General features: G+C 29.8%; 2 protein-coding genes across 2 annotated transcripts in view; one reads left to right on the top strand and one right to left on the bottom strand.

The window, feature by feature from the left end:
- The window catches only part of LOC135950898 (uncharacterized), a 315,472-nt gene that overhangs the window by 80,043 nt on the left and 216,733 nt on the right, over positions 1-18,696 (top strand). The window lies entirely within an intron of this gene.
- Positions 1-18,696, bottom strand: part of LOC135951308 (uncharacterized) — a 106,161-nt gene that overhangs the window by 76,122 nt on the left and 11,343 nt on the right. Inside the window, exons 2-4 of the mRNA XM_065500931.1 lie at positions 15,873-16,086; positions 5,665-6,062; positions 5,038-5,210 (exon numbers count right to left, since the gene is read on the bottom strand). Coding sequence (XP_065357003.1) covers positions 5,038-5,210; positions 5,665-6,062; positions 15,873-15,936 — 635 coding nt within the window. The 5' untranslated portion in view covers positions 15,937-16,086. The remainder of the gene's footprint in view (positions 1-5,037; positions 5,211-5,664; positions 6,063-15,872; positions 16,087-18,696) is intronic.

Below are 18,696 nucleotides of genomic sequence, written 5' to 3' on the forward strand. Positions count from 1 at the left end.
TCTAAATTCGCTAATAACTTGGTCAATAACCGTTTAGTCAATAAAAGGAGCTCGATCTGTGATCACTCATATTTCTGGCCAAAAATCGATTTTTTATATAAAAACTCAAAATATCTAAATTCGCTAATAACTTGGCCAATAAGCGTTTAATCAAGAAAAGGAGTTCGATTTGTGATCACTCATATTTCTTAGCAAAAATCGATTTTTTATATAAAAACTCAAAATATCTAAATTCGCTAATAACTTGGCCAATAAGCGTTTAATCAAGAAAAGGAGTTCGATTTGTGATCACTCATATTTCTTAGCAAAAATCGATTTTTTATATAAAAACTCAAAATATCTAAATTCGCTAATAACTTGGTCAATAACCGTTTAGTCAAGAAAAGGAGCTCGATCTGTGATCACTCATATTTCTGACCAAAAATCGATTTTTTATATAAAAACTCAAAATATCTAAATTCGCTAATAACTTGGCAAATAGGCGTTTATTACAAAAATCGATTTTTTTATATAAAAACTCAAAATATCTAAATTCGCTAATAACTTGGCCACTAAGCGTTTAATCAAGAAAAGCAACTCGATCTGTGATCACTCATATTTCTGACCAAAAATCGATTTTTTATATAAAAACTCAAAATATCTAAATTCGCTAATAACTTGGCCAATAAGCGTTTAATCAAGAAAAGGAGTTCGATTTGTGATCACTCATATTTCTTAGCAAAAATCGATTTTTTATATAAAAACACAAAATATCTAAATTCGCTAATAACTTGGCCAATAAGCGTTGAATCAAGAAAAGGACCCCGATCTGTGATCACTCATATTTCATACCAAAATTAGATTTTTTATATAAAAACTCAAAATATCTAAATTCGCTAATAATTTGGCCAATAAGCGTTTAATCAGGAAAATGAGCTCGATCTGTGATCACTCACATTTCATACCAAAATTCGATTTTTTATATAAAACGTCAAAATATCTAAATTCGATAATAACTTGGCCAATAAGCGTTTAATCAAGTAAAGGTCCCCGATCTGTGATCACTCATATTTCTTAACAAAAATCAATTTTTTTATATAAAAACTCAAAATATCTAAATTCGCTAATAACCTGGCCAATAAGCATTTAATCAAGAAAAGGAGTTCGATCTGTGATCATTCATATTTCTGACCAAAATTCGATTTTTTATATAAAACGTCAAAAAATCTAAATTCGCTAATAACTTGGCCAATAAGCGTTTAATCATGAAAAGGAGTTCGATCTGTGATCACTCATATTTCTGACAAAAAATTGATTTTTTATATAAAAACCCAAAATATCTAAATTCGCTAATAACTTGGCCAATAATCGTTTAATCAAGAAAAGGAGTTCGATCTGTGATCACTCATATTTCTTAACAAAATTCGATTTTTTATATAAAAACTCAAAATATCTAAATTCGCCAATAACTTGGCCAATAAGCGTTTAATCAAGAAGAGCAGCTGGATCTGTAATCACTCATATTTCTGACCAAAATTCGATTTTGTATATAAAAACTCAAAATATCTAAATTCGCCAATAAACTGGCCAATAAGCGTTTAATCAAGAAAAGGAGTTCGATCTGTGATCACTCGTATTTCATACCAAAAATCGATTTTGTATATAAAAACTCAAAATATCTAAATTCGCTAATAACTTGGCCAATAAGCGTTGAATCAAGAAAAGGACCTCGATCTGTGATCAATCATATTTCTTAACAAAAATCGATTTTTTATATAAAAACTCAAAATATCTAAATTCGCTAAAAACTTGGCCAATAAGCGTTTAATCAAGAAAAGGACCTCGATCTGTGATCACTCATATTTCTTAACAAAAATCGATTTTTTTATATAAAAACTCAAAATATCTAAATTCGCTAATAACTTGGTCAATAAACGTTGAAGCAAGGAAAGGAGTTCGATCTGTGATCACTCATATTTCTGACCAAAATTCGATTTTTTATATAAAAACTCAAAATACCTAAATTCGCCAATAACTTGGCCAATAAGCGTTGAATCAAGAAAAGCAGCTCGATCTGTGATCACTCATATTTCTGACCAAAAATCGATTTTTTATATAAAAACTCAAAATATATAAATTGGCCAATAAGCGTTGAATCATGAAAAAGAGTTCGATCTGTGATCACTCATATTTCTTAACAAAAATAGATTTTTTATATAAAAACTCAAAATATTTATTTCTCCTCGTGCTGTTCATGGTTCAATTCAATTTCCTAGTCATATTCCATGTCTAAGTCATATTCTTAATCCTATTCCAACTCATATTCCCAATCCTTATTCTAGTCTTATCCTTGTCCTATTTTGATTTTTTTCCGTTCATATTCCATGACCTATGAATAGTTTTTTTGATATTCTTATTCCTGAAAATATTGCTAGTGTTTCTTCTAGACATATTCCAATTCCTAGCCATATTTCTAGTCCTATTCGTAGTTCTATTAATAATTCTTTTCCTAGATTCCTATTCCTAGTCCTAGTCATATTATTAGACCTATTCATAGTCATATTCCTAGTCCTTTTCTAAGTCAGAATCCTGGTCATATTCCTAATACTTTTGGTACTCATAGTCCAACTCCTATTACTAGTCGTATACCTAGTCTTTTTTCTATTTCTAGTCATATTGCTAGTCCATTTTCTAGTCATAGTCTTAGTTCTGTTCTAGTATTCTTTAAAGTGCTTTTCGTTGTCATATTCATATTCCTAGTCATTTCCTGGCCATATTCCTAATCGTTTTCCTAATCTGATTTCTAGTCCTATTCCTAGTCCCCTTGTCAAATTCCTAGCCCAATTCCTGGTTATATTCATGTTGCTGGACCTATTACTAGTCGTTTGCCAATCATATTTTTAGTCCTACTTCTTACGTCTTATTCGTAGTAATTTTCCTAGTATTATTGCTAGTCATATTCCAAGACATTTTCCAAATCTTTCTCGACTTTTACAAGTCATACTCCTAGTCCTTTCCCTTGTCAAATTCCCAGTCCTATTCCTAGCATTCTTCTTAGTCCTTTTCCTAGTAATATGCCTGGATATAGTCATGTTGCTGGGCCTACTCGTAGTCGTTTTCCAAGTCACATTCTTAGTCTTTGTCCTGTAGCTGGTCTTATTCGTAATAGGTTTTCTATTATTAAATCAATCCTATTCCTAGTCATTTTCCTAGTCCTATTCCTAGTCTTATTCAAAACACTTTTCCAAGTCATATTCCTAGTCCTTTTTGTAGTCTTATTCAAGGTCGTATTCCTTATCCTTTTTCAAGTTATATTCCAAATTCTTCTCGTACTATTCCAGGTCTTATTCCTTATAATTTTCCAAGTCATATTCCTATTCCTTTTTCCTAGTCTTATTGCTAGTCATGTACCGCAGTCTATTGCTATTCCTAGTCTTATTCTTAGTCCTATGCCTATTCATATTCCTGGATATCGTCATGTTACTAGGTCTATTCGTAGTCGTTTTCCCAGTCATATTCTTAGTTGTTGTCCTGTAGCTAGTATTATTCCTAGTCAGTTTTCTATTATCTTATTCAAAGTCTTATTCCTTATAATTTTCCAAGTCATATTCCTAGGCATTTTTCCTAGTCTTATTGCTAGTACCGTGTCCTATTGCTATTCCTAGACTTAAGTCGTCTTCATTCTCATTGACTTTAATTTTTGTGTGAAACTCATAAGTAGCCATAGCGATTTGGTTGAACTAATCAAACATAATTACCTTGACATTTCTTACTTACTTTCTGCAATGAATTTCTTTAAACATTGTCAAGTAAACTCTCTAGCATATTTATACCCTACACCACCATGGTAGTCTAACACCCACCTTAAAGTATACCGATCGAATTAGAATCACTTTCTAATTCGATTAAACGATGTCCGTCCGCCCGTCTGGTCGGCTGGCTGGCTGTCCATGTAAACCTTGTGCGCAGAGTACAGGTCGTAATTTTGAAGATATTTCGATAAAATTTGGTACATATTATTTTTTCGGCTCAAAGACCAAGCCTATTGAAACTGGCTGAAATCGGTCCATTTTTTCACCTAGCCCCCATACAAATGTCCTCCCGAAATTGGACTTTATCGGTCATAAATGTTTAATTTATAAATGTATCTCCACAAATTGAGCACCAAATAAGTTTTATATATACAAAATTCATGTCACCAAAGTTTGTTACGATCGGTCCATAATTAGTCATAGCTCCCATATAGACCCGCTTCCGAAAATCACTTTAACGTGCATAAATCCCTTAAAATTGTTGGTATACACACAAAATTCAACATGGTTAAATTTAATATAGACAAAAATCACACGACCTAATTTCATGGTGATCGGTCCATAATTGGTCATAGCCCCCATATAAGGCCACTTCCGAAAAGCACTCACGAATATAAATTATTGAAATTTTAAAAGAAAAATGTTTTTGCTCTTTTGTTTAGTGTAAGGTATTATATGGTAGGGCTTGACCGATCATACTTTCTTACTTGTTTTATTTCATCTTTATTAAACTCAAATAGAATTGCTTGCTCTATCTATCATTGCTTAGGGTTTTAAAAAAAAATCCAAAAAAAATTATTAGTTTATAACGTTTCCTGCTTGAAAAACTTTAACCTTCATGCCATCAACACTACAACAGCATAAAGTAAGTCCTTTAGCACATTTAACATCTTCACAAAATGATAAGAATGACCACTCAAGAGACAACCCTATTAAAACTACATTTTTCGGATAAAATTGTAAAGAAAAAAAAGTGAATCAGAACAAGCAGCTAAATAAAATGAATGACTAGAGCTCGTGTCTTTTAACCTGTTTGGTGCTTTTTGTTTTACGAACTAAGAATGGACAAAAGTTTTAAATGAAATTTTTGGAGAAAATACAGTGGAATATTGAAAAGGTGAGTTAAGGAAACAAAATTTAACTCTTTAATTTAAAGAGTTTTTGGAATCATGTGGTTGGGATTTGGTGTGTTCACTGTTAGTTTTGGTGTTTTGTTTTCTCCACGATTTTAAAAATTAAAACTCACCTGACACTCGAATTCAATTTAGTGCCAATGCCCAATTCTGTCAAACAGTGCAGTGTTGTTTCACAAGGAGCGCCAGATTGCAGTGGAAAGACAACATGATGAAAGTAACCTTTTTTACTCGTCGTCCAGGTCACATGTTCAATTTCAAGTTTTACCAAAAGTTCTTCAAGAACCTGTACAAAAGAAGAAATAAAGATATAATTTCTTGTCAATAAAAGAAAAAGATTTCAATGGGAAATTAATGGATTGTATAGCTTGTGAAAGAGAGCGAGAGGAAGGGCGAGAGTTTGGAGAGTTTTTAAAAGGAATTAAATTGTAATTTGTGGTAGAGGTATTTAAAATGTGTAAAGCACTTAAATGTTTAAGTATAAATTGCTTTTTTTAAAGATGGTTTAAATGACCCTGATTTGTTAAAAGAATTTTTGATGACATTTTTGTTGGACTTTTTCTTTTCTTTACTGCTTGTTAATAGCAAATGAGTTCATAACATCACGTCTCTTGTGAGTTTCATTCTTTGTAAAGTCACTTTCAGTTTTTGTTAAGTTATTTCTCTCTCTAAAAGAGCAATTTCCCTGTACAACACTTGAATGTTGTTTAACAAAAAATACCAACATGATTTGCACATACCTTTTCCAAGGGCACTATAGCATTACCCTTTAAGTCCATCATAGTGTTAACATTACTTCCTGCATTAACTGCACCACCTGCTGCTGGTACTGCTGGACGATTATGAGCTGCTCCTCTTAAAGCTGCACCACCACCCCGGCCGCCACGTGCTGCACCGCCAGGCACTCCAACACCAACAGCACGTCGATATTTAGGTGCATTCTTGTCACGTAATTCAACTTCAAGTCTTAGTATGGCGTTGTTATTTTCCGGAAGATTAATGTTTAGATTATTATTTCCAATAACACCGGCACCGCCACCACCACCACCTGGAACACCAGGTATACCTCCTGCAGCTGGTGGGTTAGCAGTGGCTATTTTATGTACCGGTAAAGTGGGGGTTAGATCGAGATTACTACCTGTGTTTGGGAGAAAAGTGGGAAAACAAACAATACAATATTGCTGGAATATTTGCTTTGCTTTATTGTGTGTTTATCATACACAAGTAGGTGTATGTCTGATAATGTTGGTGGTTTATTGCTAGTCTTGGTATATGTGTGTGTAAATAATGCGCTTAAATGGTTTGATTTGTACAGCAATTTCTTAGCCACAACACCACAAATGGATATTGTGATACTAAATCTTTATTGACTGTTTCATTCAGTGATTCAAATCATTATTGATTTGTTTAATACTCAATAAGTTTGTTCATGAGTCTGCTATAATCTCATACCCACAAAACTTATATTAATAAACACGTGTATTAGATATACAACTGGTAACTTTGGTGATTAATTTGTTAAGAAAACAAACACTCGCATCATACAATCCAGCTAACTAATCAGCATTAATAATCCTATTAAAAGTTTTCTGTTTAGCAATTCTATATTTAACATGTTTAGCTGGAATACATCAACATATTTGTATAATTTCCGTTTTTACTTATAATTCTAAGCTTATGCTTTTTAGCTCAATTTCAAGATATATCTGTCATTGATTTTTATTTCCGCCTTTTGGTGTTTTTCTTTGATTGGTTAGTTAATCATAGGATTAAATCTGCCCTTACAATCATGTTATTCAGTGATATGATTATGCACGTTTCATATGAGATCATCAATTATGAATACCTTAGATAAGGACAAAAGGGAAATAGAAATGTAGACAGTTTTGATTAAATAAATAGCAATAAATATTCCTATTCATAATTCCATTTGTAGTTCTGTTCTATTATAGTGTCATACAACTGCAGCAGAACAATACGTTGATTGATTGTTAACCTTTTTCCTAGTCCTTTTCATAGTCATATTCCATGTTTTTCATAGGCTTATTTTAGGATATATTCTTAATCCTTTATCTAGTCCTATTTGTAGTTATTTTCATAGTTCTATTCCTACTATTATTCCTAGTCATATTCCCTTTTCCAGTCATATTTTTAGTTTCATTCCTAGTCCTTTTCATATTCCCAGTCCTAATCCTAAGCTATTTACTAGTCCTTTTCCTAGTAATATTACAATTCCTATTCCTAGTCATTTTCCTTGACTTATTATTAGTCATATTCCTAGTTGTAGTCCTTGCCCTTTTTTAATATATATTCCTAGTCCTGTTCCTAGGCGTGTTTCTAGTCGTATTCTTAGTCTCAATCCCAGCTCTATTTTAAGACATATTCCTAGATCCATTCCCGGTCTTCTCCCTATATCTGGTCTTTTTCTAGTCATACTTTTCCTAGCCTTATTCCTAGTCCATTTCCTAGTTATATTCGTAGTACTTGTCTTATTCCTAGTCCTACTCCATTTTCTAGTCATATTCGTAATCCTATTTCTTGTAATATACCTAGTCTTTTTCCAGGCTCTATTCTCAGTCTTGTCCAAGCTTATTTATTCCTGGTCATATTCTCATTCCTCTTCCTAGTCATGCTCCCAGTCCTCCTTTCTTTATTCCTACTCTTAGTCATGTTCCCTTTTCTAGTCATGTTTTTAGTGTCATTCCCAGTCCTTTTAATTTTCATATTCCCAGTCCTAATCTTAAGCCATATACTAGTCCTATTCCTAGTCCTATTCCTAGTCCTATTCCTAGTCCTATTCCTATTCCTATTCCTATTCCTATTCCTATTCCTATTCCTATTCCTATTCCTATTCCTAGTCCTAGTCCTATTCCTATTCCTAGTCCTATTCCTATTCCTATTCCTATTCCTATTCCTATTCCTATTCCTATTCCTATTCCTATTCCTATTCCTATTCCTATTCCTAGTCCTAGTCCTATTCCTAGTCCTATTCCTAGTCCTATTCCTAGTCCTATTCCTAGTCCTATTCCTATTCCTAGTCCTGCTCCTAGTCCTATTCCTATTCCTATTCCTATTCCTATTCCTATTCCTATTCCTATTCCTATTCCTATTCCTATTCCTATTCCTATTCCTATTCCTATTCCTAGTCCTAGTCCTAGTCCTAGTCCTATTCCTATTCCTATTCCTATTCCTATTCCTATTCCTATTCCTATTCCTAGTCCTATTCCTAGTCCTATTCCTATTCCTAGTCCTATTCCTATTCCTAGTCCTATTCCTATTCCTAGTCCTAGTCCTATTCCTAGTCTTATTCCAGTTCCTATTCCTAGTCCTTTTCCTTGACTTGTTCTTAATCATATTCCTAGTTGTAGTCCTTGTAATTTTTTAATTTATATTCCTAGTCCTGATTCTAGTCGCATTCCAAGACCCAATCCCAGCTCTATTTTTTTCATATTGCTAGTTCCATTCCTAGTCTTATCCCTAAACCTATACTTTATCTAGCCATACATTCCTAACCTTATTCCTAGTTCATTTTATTTATTATTATTTATTTAAGAATTCAATAGAATACAAGCCTGAGGCCAATACATAATTTTCTAGTAATTTTTGTAGTATTTGTCCAATTCCAATTCCTAGACCTACTCCATTTTTTAGTCATATTCTTAGTCCAATTTCTAGTCCCATTCCTAGTCCTAGCTTAATTATTCCTAGTTATAATCTTAGTTATATTCCTAGTCCTTTTCCTATTCATATTTTTAGTCCTCTTCCCAGTCATGTTCCCAGTCCTCTTTCTATGAAAAGTCTTAGTCTTAGTCTTAGTCTTAGTCTTAGTCTTAGTCTTAGTCTTAGTCTTAGTCTTAGTCTTAGTCTTAGTCTTAGTCTTAGTCTTAGTCTTAGTCTTAGTCTTAGTCTTAGTCTTAGTCTTAGTCTTAGTCTTAGTCTTAGTCTTAGTCTTAGTCTTAGTCTTAGTCTTAGTCTTAGTCTTAGTCTTAGTCTTTGTCTTAGTCTTAGTCTTAGTCTTAGTCTTAGTCTTAGTCTTAGTCTTTGTCTTAGTCTTAGTCTTAGTCTTAGTCTTAGTCTTAGTCTTAGTCTTAGTCTTAGTCTTAGTCTTAGTCTTAGTCTTAGTCTTAGTCTTAGTCTTAGTCTTAGTCTTAGTCTTAGTCTTAGTCTTAGTCTTAGTCTTAGTCTTAGTCTTAGTCTTAGTCTTAGTCTTAGTCTTAGTCTTAGTCTTAGTCTTAGTCTTAGTCTTAGTCTTAGTCTTAGTCTTAGTCTTAGTCTTAGTCTTAGTCTTAGTCTTAGTCTTAGTCTTAGTCTTAGTCTTAGTCTTAGTCTTAGTCTTAGTCTTAGTCTTAGTCTTAGTCTTAGTCTTAGTCTTAGTCTTAGTCTTAGTCTTAGTCTTAGTCTTAGTCTTAGTCTTAGTCTTAGTCTTAGTCTTAGTCTTAGTCTTAGTCTTAGTCTTAGTCTTAGTCTTAGTCTTAGTCTTAGTCTTAGTCTTAGTCTTAGTCTTAGTCTTAGTCTTAGTCTTAGTCTTAGTCTTAGTCTTAGTCTTAGTCTTAGTCTTAGTCTTAGTCTTAGTCTTAGTCTTAGTCTTAGTCTTAGTCTTAGTCTTAGTCTTAGTCTTAGTCTTAGTCTTAGTCTTAGTCTTAGTCTTAGTCTTAGTCTTAGTCTTAGTCTTAGTCTTAGTCTTAGTCTTAGTCTTAGTCTTAGTCTTAGTCTTAGTCTTAGTCTTAGTCTTAGTCTTAGTCTTAGTCTTAGTCTTAGTCTTAGTCTTAGTCTTAGTCTTAGTCTTAGTCTTAGTCTTAGTCTTAGTCTTAGTCTTAGTCTTAGTCTTAGTCTTAGTCTTAGTCTTAGTCTTAGTCTTAGTCTTAGTCTTAGTCTTAGTCTTAGTCTTAGTCTTAGTCTTAGTCTTAGTCTTAGTCTTAGTCTTAGTCTTAGTCTTAGTCTTAGTCTTAGTCTTAGTCTTAGTCTTAGTCTTAGTCTTAGTCTTAGTCTTAGTCTTAGTCTTAGTCTTAGTCTTAGTCTTAGTCTTAGTCTTAGTCTTAGTCTTATTTTTAGTCTTATTTTTAGTCTTAGTCCTATTTCTAGTCCAGTTCCATGTGAATTCACCATGTTGTCCACAGTAAAGTGGTGGACCTAGATATTTCCATAGTAACAAAACTTATTACTCTTGGTGTCGTTGATTTATATTGAACTTTGTTTGAGATTGTACTGCACGTCTTCTTTCAGATGGGATCTCCTCAAACGAGTTTAAGAATAACGAAACATTAAGACAGAAAATGTTGATTCCTATGTATTCATGGGTGGTATAAATAGTAAGGATTCTGCAGTTATTGATGCATTAAGCAAGTGATTCGATAAATAAGTATAATCCAATCATTTCTAATCTTTGATACTAGATGACCAATCAAACTAAAATTTAGAGCTGGATTAGGCATTTATACCTTAGCCCTCATATCAGCCTCAAACAAAATATACGATATTTGCCCTCGTGTGTTGTTTTCTACACATATACTGGCAACAAAATTTGTTTGTAGTTAAAATCCACACATGTGTGGAAAACTACACAATAGGGTAAGAAACATTAAAATATCTCGATCAAAAAACATTTTTGAGTAAAATAATGCATATTCTAGCTAAATTCATGTGAGAGAAAGAAAAGTCGACTTTTCAAAATCACACCAATTTCCTTTGGATTAACTTTTTACAGATTTAATTGAATTTTCCTTCTCCTCTTCTTTATTTTATAAATAATATAAACCTACTTGACCACTAGCTATAATATTTTAATACTATATTCGGGTTCATGGCTTTCTATAGAAAGTTTATCATATTTTTTTTACACATGACCGTAATCTATCATACTTTTAAACATAATGTTAAGAGTGAAATGACAACAACACTATCAACAACAATAATTGTTTATATGACATCAAGTGAAGATTGTTTTTCCAAACATGAAAAGCTATTAAAATTAACACTACAGTGGAAGCTGAAACAATGTTAAAAAAAGAAAAAAATTAAAATTTTGTTTAAACTTCATAATAATTACCTTAATGTGTCTAAGTTCTCTTAATTTAACATGTGTTAATAGTTTACTACAATTCTTTTCTTTGAAAACTTAAGCTTTCTAGTTTGTTTAGCACCTACTGTTTCTTTCAAATTTCATAGCCATCAATATCTATACAAAATCATTATTTGACAGGGTTTTCTGAACTTTTTCTCTGCTACTCCATAAAGTACCAGTTCAAGCAAGTGTTTGTGTCAAAAATCATATTAAACATAAGAAAAACAATTCATTTTCTTTGGAAATAATAAAAAAAAACGTTAACAACAGTAACAACAAACTGGAACACAAACAAGTATTCTACACTTTTTAAGATAAATTTATGATGTATGATGTTGTGTTAGCAAGTGTGTGTGCCCTTTTCAATGTTTATATACAAAAAGGTGATTTTTTGATTTAAGATTTTTTTCTTTTTGTTATTATGACAACATATTTTAAAAACCTTGAACACTTAACTAAAACAACTCAAACTTTGATTAATGGATTTTGTTTGTTGTTTGGAAAATCTTAAACATAAAATTTATTTATCTTAAGAAAACAGATTTTTGTGTGTGTCCTTAGCAGGAAACATTAGAAAACATCATAAATTATTTTAGCTGGTTTTCAAGGTTACTAGTATTGTAACAGATTTTTCTTATTTTTTTATGATAAAAAAAATCTACATAAATCTTCTGTATATATGTTTTTTATTATATTTTAGATATATAAAACACACCTAAAAGTATGCTTAATTTTTTATGAGTTATAAAACAGAATGTGAAAGTTAAGCTTCCTGGGTTTTTAAAAAAAAACGAGAGAAATCTTAAGCAGTTTTAGCAAAGTTTCTGTTTTTAAATTCATTAATACTTGTTTAGTATGTTAGAGAAGTATGCTGTAGAATCTTAATTTATAGAGGTATAAAATCCTACGTACTGGGTGGAGTACAGATAGGTGTTGTAATAATTTTATTAGCTACTTTTAGGGGATTTGTTATTAATTTTAAAATAATTAAGAAAGACTAAAAAATCCTGAACAAAAATTAGCTGTATAAAATTGGATAAAGTAATTTAGTATATCAATGAAAGTCAATAAAGACAAAAAAAAAATATTTTTTTTTAAATTTTATTACAAAATAAATAAACAAAATAGTAGAAAATATGCTAAATTATCATAATAATAAGAAAAACTAATAAAAATTCTTAACATAAGGCAAATATTTTTATAAATATAATTTTGCATAAGGGTGCGTATGATTAATATTAATTCATGGGTAATTTAGCTAAAATAGTCATAACTTTCTAGGCGTAATAGATTTTTAATTTACAAAAACTGTTCTTTGAAGCCAAGAATATTCGCTATAAGCCGCAGTAGATATTAAACTACTGTAGCTTTCAGAAACTTAAAAAAATTCACAGAAATCTGAATTTTCATTTAGAAAAAATTATTTTAAATCGATAAGCTCAATTTCTCCAAATAAACTTACAATTTTAATATTATTCACTTTAAAAGTATCATTTAAAACAATTTTAAATTTTGAAAAGTCCAAAGAACTATTTTATATTTAATTACAATTATAGAAATTGACATTGAATTTTCAAGATGGTCTCAATATATGTAATATTATAATATTTTTTTTTTTAATTTTTTAAATTTCAAAATTTTATAAAACATTACAAAATAGCACACAAAGTTCTCAAAAATTCGCAAAATTAAGATAATAATATTAAAAACTATCAAATATTCTTACTGTTGAGCTGAAAAGCTGGGTGAAGGGGGAAAGGCTGGATAATTGGAAGAGATGTTCAAACTCTCTGAGCCGAAACAAAATCGTTTAGATTTTGTACTCAGAATAATTTAAAAAACAATATGAAACGAAAAGGAAGGAATAAAACAAATGAATTATGAATTTTCTAATTATTTATTAAATTATTTGAAAGGTGGATTCTTACCATAAGGAACAATAGGATTAGGATAGCGAACTGAACAGGTTAGAGGTAGAATTGTATCTCTCTCAAAAAGAAGTATTTATGACTATTGACGTTTAATTTAGAACTTATGACAATTGGAAGTATACTGCAACACATAGCATTCTGCATTTATATATATTATGGAAAAATAGGAATTGCAGGGAAATGAAGAAAATCGCTAGGCGTTGTTTTTGGCGTAAACACTTACAATGTGACAATTATACTTAGAAATAGAATTTAGCATATTATAAGTTTTAAATAATCATTAATTGCTTTGTGTAAATGATTTTTGATTTCCAAAAACTGTTATGTAAAGCTAAGAATATTTCCTACTAACTAAAATGTAAACTTAAATTTTTGGACTTTTAGAGACTTAAGAATTTTGTTCCAAACACCATATTTATATGGAACCAGGATTATAGAAAATATTGGAAAATATAACAATAAAAAGAAAATCAAAACAATTGGGGGATTCAAACGGTCTCCTATTAGGTCGTATTGTCATAATGTCGTAAAATATTTTTTTAGTTTAAACACATTTTTGTTGGGTTTCAAACAAAAAAGTTATAAACTAATAAGACTTTTTGAACTATGTTTATTGGTTTGTCATAAAATAACACTTTTTTTGTTTGCAGCACAACAAGAATTTGTTTAAACTAAAAAAATAGTTTACGACATTATGACAATACGACATAATAGCATACCGTTTGAATCCCTCAAATGTTTTACTTAGAAAGCAAATATTCACAAAATCTTAAATTTCCCAGATGGGTGCGTATGATTAATATTAATTTTGAAATTATGGACTTAAAATGCTAATAACTTTATTTGCCTAAAAGCTGATTCATTTCTAATAGCTGTTATTAAAAGCTATGAATATTCACTATAATTTAAAAAGTTATCTAAATATATTCTTAATTAAAAACCTTAAAAAATATTTACATCTTTCATGGAATCGGAGGCATTGAATACATTTTTTTTTTTAAAAAAAAATTTTCAAATCTTATTTAAATAATACGATATATAATTTAACTTAGAAATATATATTACTTTCTTCAAAAAAAAAAAATAATAATTCTGTAATTCCAAGATTTAGAAAAATCTTAAAATTTATTAAAATTTGAACATTACAATTTCTTATTTTTATTACTAGAATTACTGGAAATATCTTCATTTATAATTATAATGCTAAAAAATTGGCGAAATCCTAACAATGTGGCAAATATTACAAATTTAACAATTTTTAAGAGGTATACGTATGATTAATATTAATTTTGAGGCTGTTTACTTAAATGTCATCTAACGATAATGACTTTCTAAAAACAGTTAATGACAGCTGAGAATATTTGCCACAAAGTGTTAAGAAAATGTTAAACAATTTTTATTATATAATTGAGAGAATTGTATATTTAAATATGAAATGAAGCAATAAAGTTTACAAAACATCTACATAAATATTTACAAAAAATTTTGTTTGATTGTGCTCACTTAAGAAGTGGCTAAATTAATGTTTAATTGTTTTAGTTTCTTAAGCTTAACTAAGGACTATGCAAAAATGCCTTATTTTAGAGAAATTTTAATAATATTTTTTCAGTCTGGCCTTGAAATTCTTGTGTGTCAGTGTAAAATCCCCTAAAACAGTTTGACAAAATTTTAAAATCTATGCTGAATTAGAAATTTCAATATGCAGCTATTTTGGGCAACTGCTTTGCTGATAAATTGGCGAAAAAAGCGCCATGATGCCATACGGAGTCATAGACTTCCCATGCAAGATTCCGTTATCTAATTACAAGCAGCAGCATTAGGACAACGACTAAACCAAGGACGGACAACATATATGGACACTGCATATTTGGGAACCATGCGAGGAGACTTGGCCTGCCCTATAAAGAATTCTGTAAAAGCTGTCAAAATTCATAGGAGGATGAGACCATAATTTCATCTTCTTTGTCATTGCCCAATATTAGAATATCTATGCATTAGGTCTTTCTGAGCTATTGGACATGAAGTTAGAATGCTGATGCCTTTATTCCATTATTGGGAATAGCAATTGGCTACTCACGCCAGACACGGGAATCTCTACGGAGTGACCTAGTATCTGTCAAATGACTGATGCATGCTATTCTCCTCACTTATCCTCTTCTGACTTCCTTCCTCTTTATTTCTTCTGCTCTTTCCCCTTCTCTTTTCATATCTATCTGACCCTCTTTTGTTTATATTTTGGGGTAACAGAAAGCGACCTGCTGTATGGTCCCAAGTGAGCTGCTCTCTTTCCTGACTTGTGACTGCCTGTTAACCTAATATTACTATTAAAACAAACTTTAAAAAACTTTTTTTTATTGCAAAAATCAGTAACTGTGAAACTAGTATCATATTTAATTTAAAAACAATAATTAGTTTTACAACAAAGTTGGGACAAATCTTAATAAACCTGGAGAGCCAATCTGCTGTTATATAGCTGGACAAAACAAAAGGAATTGTTGAAATTTGTTTAGATTTTCCATTTCTTGTTTATGGCCTTGTAAAAATTGTGAATATACACAAAATATCTCATAAAAACCAATATTTCATAAACAAAATTTGTAAACTCTTTCTTTAAATGAAAATTTATGTTAAAATTTTAAAGCTATAATCCATTTTCTTACTCATTAATAAATTAATTTAAAAATAATAACTTTGTTCTCAAAACCCCTTAAAAATATACTTCATTTCATTGACAACCCCAAAAAGTATACTTTGATTTGTAGTTTAACTCTCAATTTTCTTAAATGAACATTTGAAAAAACACACACACACATCTTTATACAAATACAAAGCCAACAACAAAAGTTTTATGTTGTCATTATTAATTGCATACAAGTACGGGCAAAGATTTCATTTAATTTTGCTACATGTTTGTCTTCTATTCAGTTCTGTTCTATATGTATAATAAAGTACATACCATAAATGAGCTCACGTTCAAAATTAGCTGTTGGCACCACAATTAAAAACACCACACCCGGCATTTTCTCTGTCTGTCTCTATCTCTCTCTTTGTCTCCAACACTTACGATCACTTTGCGCACACTTGGCTTTACACAAATGCTAAACGAAGCTGGTGTAAGAACAATACCCTTACTGTTAGCGCCTTAAGGTATGCTGTGACAAATTAAAAAGCTGCAAAAAAAGAAGAAGAAATGTTATGTATTATGAAAAAATCTCATAACATTTAAGGTTTGTTTATACATATTAAATATTGTTTTTGTTGGGGAGTGGGAAATTAATTTTTGGTATGTAATAAAAATTACAAAATAACATATACAAATATATATTTTTATATTTATATATAAATATGTAGGTATGTCTATATGTTTGTATTTAATTATTTTGTTTGCATTTATTGAATTTAATTTATTTTGTTTATTATTGCAAAATATAAAATGCCATAAAAACGAGGCATTAAAAACATATTTGTCTGTGTATTAATAGAAGATTAAATGGGATTATTTTTGTCGTAGATTTGTTTAATAATGGGATTTGTTTTCGGGGATTATAAAAACGTAAATCGATGCCATAAAATATTTATGTTCATTTTGTTGTTGTTCTTTTCATTGTGTCACTAAACATTTAAATTTTTTTGTTTATATATTTAATACAATGTTTATTAGATTTTATTTATTTTTATAGGTGTTATTAAAAAATTTGTGTTTTTGTAGCATACAATTTAGGCGCCATTAAGAGTTAGAGTTATAGGTTGGCACACAGAAACATAATAAAAACATTAAGATTTGTCTATAAAATGAAAAATTTAGTAACAAGTAATCAAATTAAAGAAAAAAAAAACAGTTTTGTAAGGAAGTTGCTTAAATAATAAACAACTATTTGGCATAACAATAACAAACCGTAACCCCCATATGCATAAACAGTTTATAAATTTATCAAAGGTTTATAAAACAAATTTCGTATGGAAATTTTGTTTGATAAAACTTTTAATACAAAATCTGGTTATGTGTTACCTTATAGTTATACTGTCGGTTAAAATAATTTGTATATGAAAACTGTCAGTTTAAGTTTTTAAAAAATTAAAAAAACAAATTTTTGTTTCCTGAAATTTAAGTTTGTATTTCTTGTTATACCCTTCACCAGTTTGTCATTCCGTTTGTAATTTCTACATTTTTCATTTCCGACCCTATAAAGTATATATATTCTGGATCCTTATAGATAGCGGAGTAGATTAAGCCATGTCCGTCTGTCTGTCTGTCCGTCTGTCTGTTGAAATCAATTTTCTGAAGACCCCAGATATCCTCGGGATCCAAATCTTCAATAATTCTGTCAGACATGCTTTCGAGAAGTTTGCTATTTAGAATCAGCAAAATCGGTCCATAAATAACGGACATATGAGCAAAAAACCGGAACAACCTCGATTTTTGACCAATTTTTGATCTATATATGGAATACTAAGTCATTAATATAGACAATATGGATATCTAATGATAGATATTTCAAAGTCCATTGCAACGATGTAGATAAGGCTATAGTAAGTTGGACCTACAATGGGTAAAAATCGGGAAAATATTTTTTAACCCGAATTTTTTTGTCATAAATTTTTTTTTAAAAAAAAAAAAAATTAAAAATTAAAAATTTGGAAAAAACTTTTTTTTAAAAAAAATTAAAAAAAAAATTTTGAAAAACAATTAAAAAAAAATTAAATTTTGTTTACCTAAAAATATTTAAAAAAATTTATTTTAAAGTATAATTTGGTGAAGGGTATATAAGATGCGGCACAGCCGAATATAGATCTCTTACTTGCTTTTTGGGTCTTATTGGGAATATTCAAGTAATTTTTGTCTATAGTACTTTACGGAGAATATTTTAAGCCTCAAATCACAGTCTTTGGAAATGAAAAATCGTTAACGCTTACAAATTTATGTCTATTTAAAGCTTATACTCTCGTAGTTAATATTAATCATACGCACCCTTATCCCAAATTATATTTATAAGACGTATTGCTCAACTATATAAGATTATTGTAGTTTTTTTGTGTTATTATTATAATTTATCATATTTCAAAAATTTTCTTTATTAATTTGGCAATTTTTTAAAAAAAATAAATATCGAAATTTACAAAATTAAAAAAAAAAAATTTTTTCATAAATGAAAAATCAGATTCCTAGGCATATGTTATGTATCTGAAAGTCGGTTCTTTTAAGTGTTTCTTTTGGGTTGTATCAAAATATTCTTAGCTTCAATTAACAGTTTTTAGAAATGGAAAATCGTTTACGCTTACAAATTTATGTCTATACCTTAGCTTATACCTCGTAATTAATATTAATCATACGCACCCTTATCCCAAATTATATTTATTGGATTTATTACTTAATAATATAAGATTACTGTAGTTTTTTTGTGTTATTATTATAATTTATCATATTTCAAAAAATTTTCTTCATTAATTTGGCAATTTTTTTAAAAAAATAAATGTCGAAATTTACAAAATTAAAAAATAATTTTTTTATCATTAATGAAAATTCAGATTTCTATGCATATGTTTAGTTTCTGAAAGTATGTTTATTTAATTGTCTCTTTTGGATTGTATGGCAATACTCTTAGCTTCAAATCACAGTTTTTGGAAATGGAAAATCGTTTACGCTTACAAATTTATGTCTATTTAAACTTATACCCTTGTAATAAATATTAATCATACGCACCCTTATCCCAAATTATATTTATTAGAGTTATTACTCAATTACATAAGATTATTGAAGTTTTTTTGTGTATTATTATAGC

Source organism: Calliphora vicina, chromosome 2 (assembly GCF_958450345.1).
Source record: "Calliphora vicina chromosome 2, idCalVici1.1, whole genome shotgun sequence".
NCBI lineage: Eukaryota > Metazoa > Arthropoda > Insecta > Diptera > Calliphoridae > Calliphora > Calliphora vicina.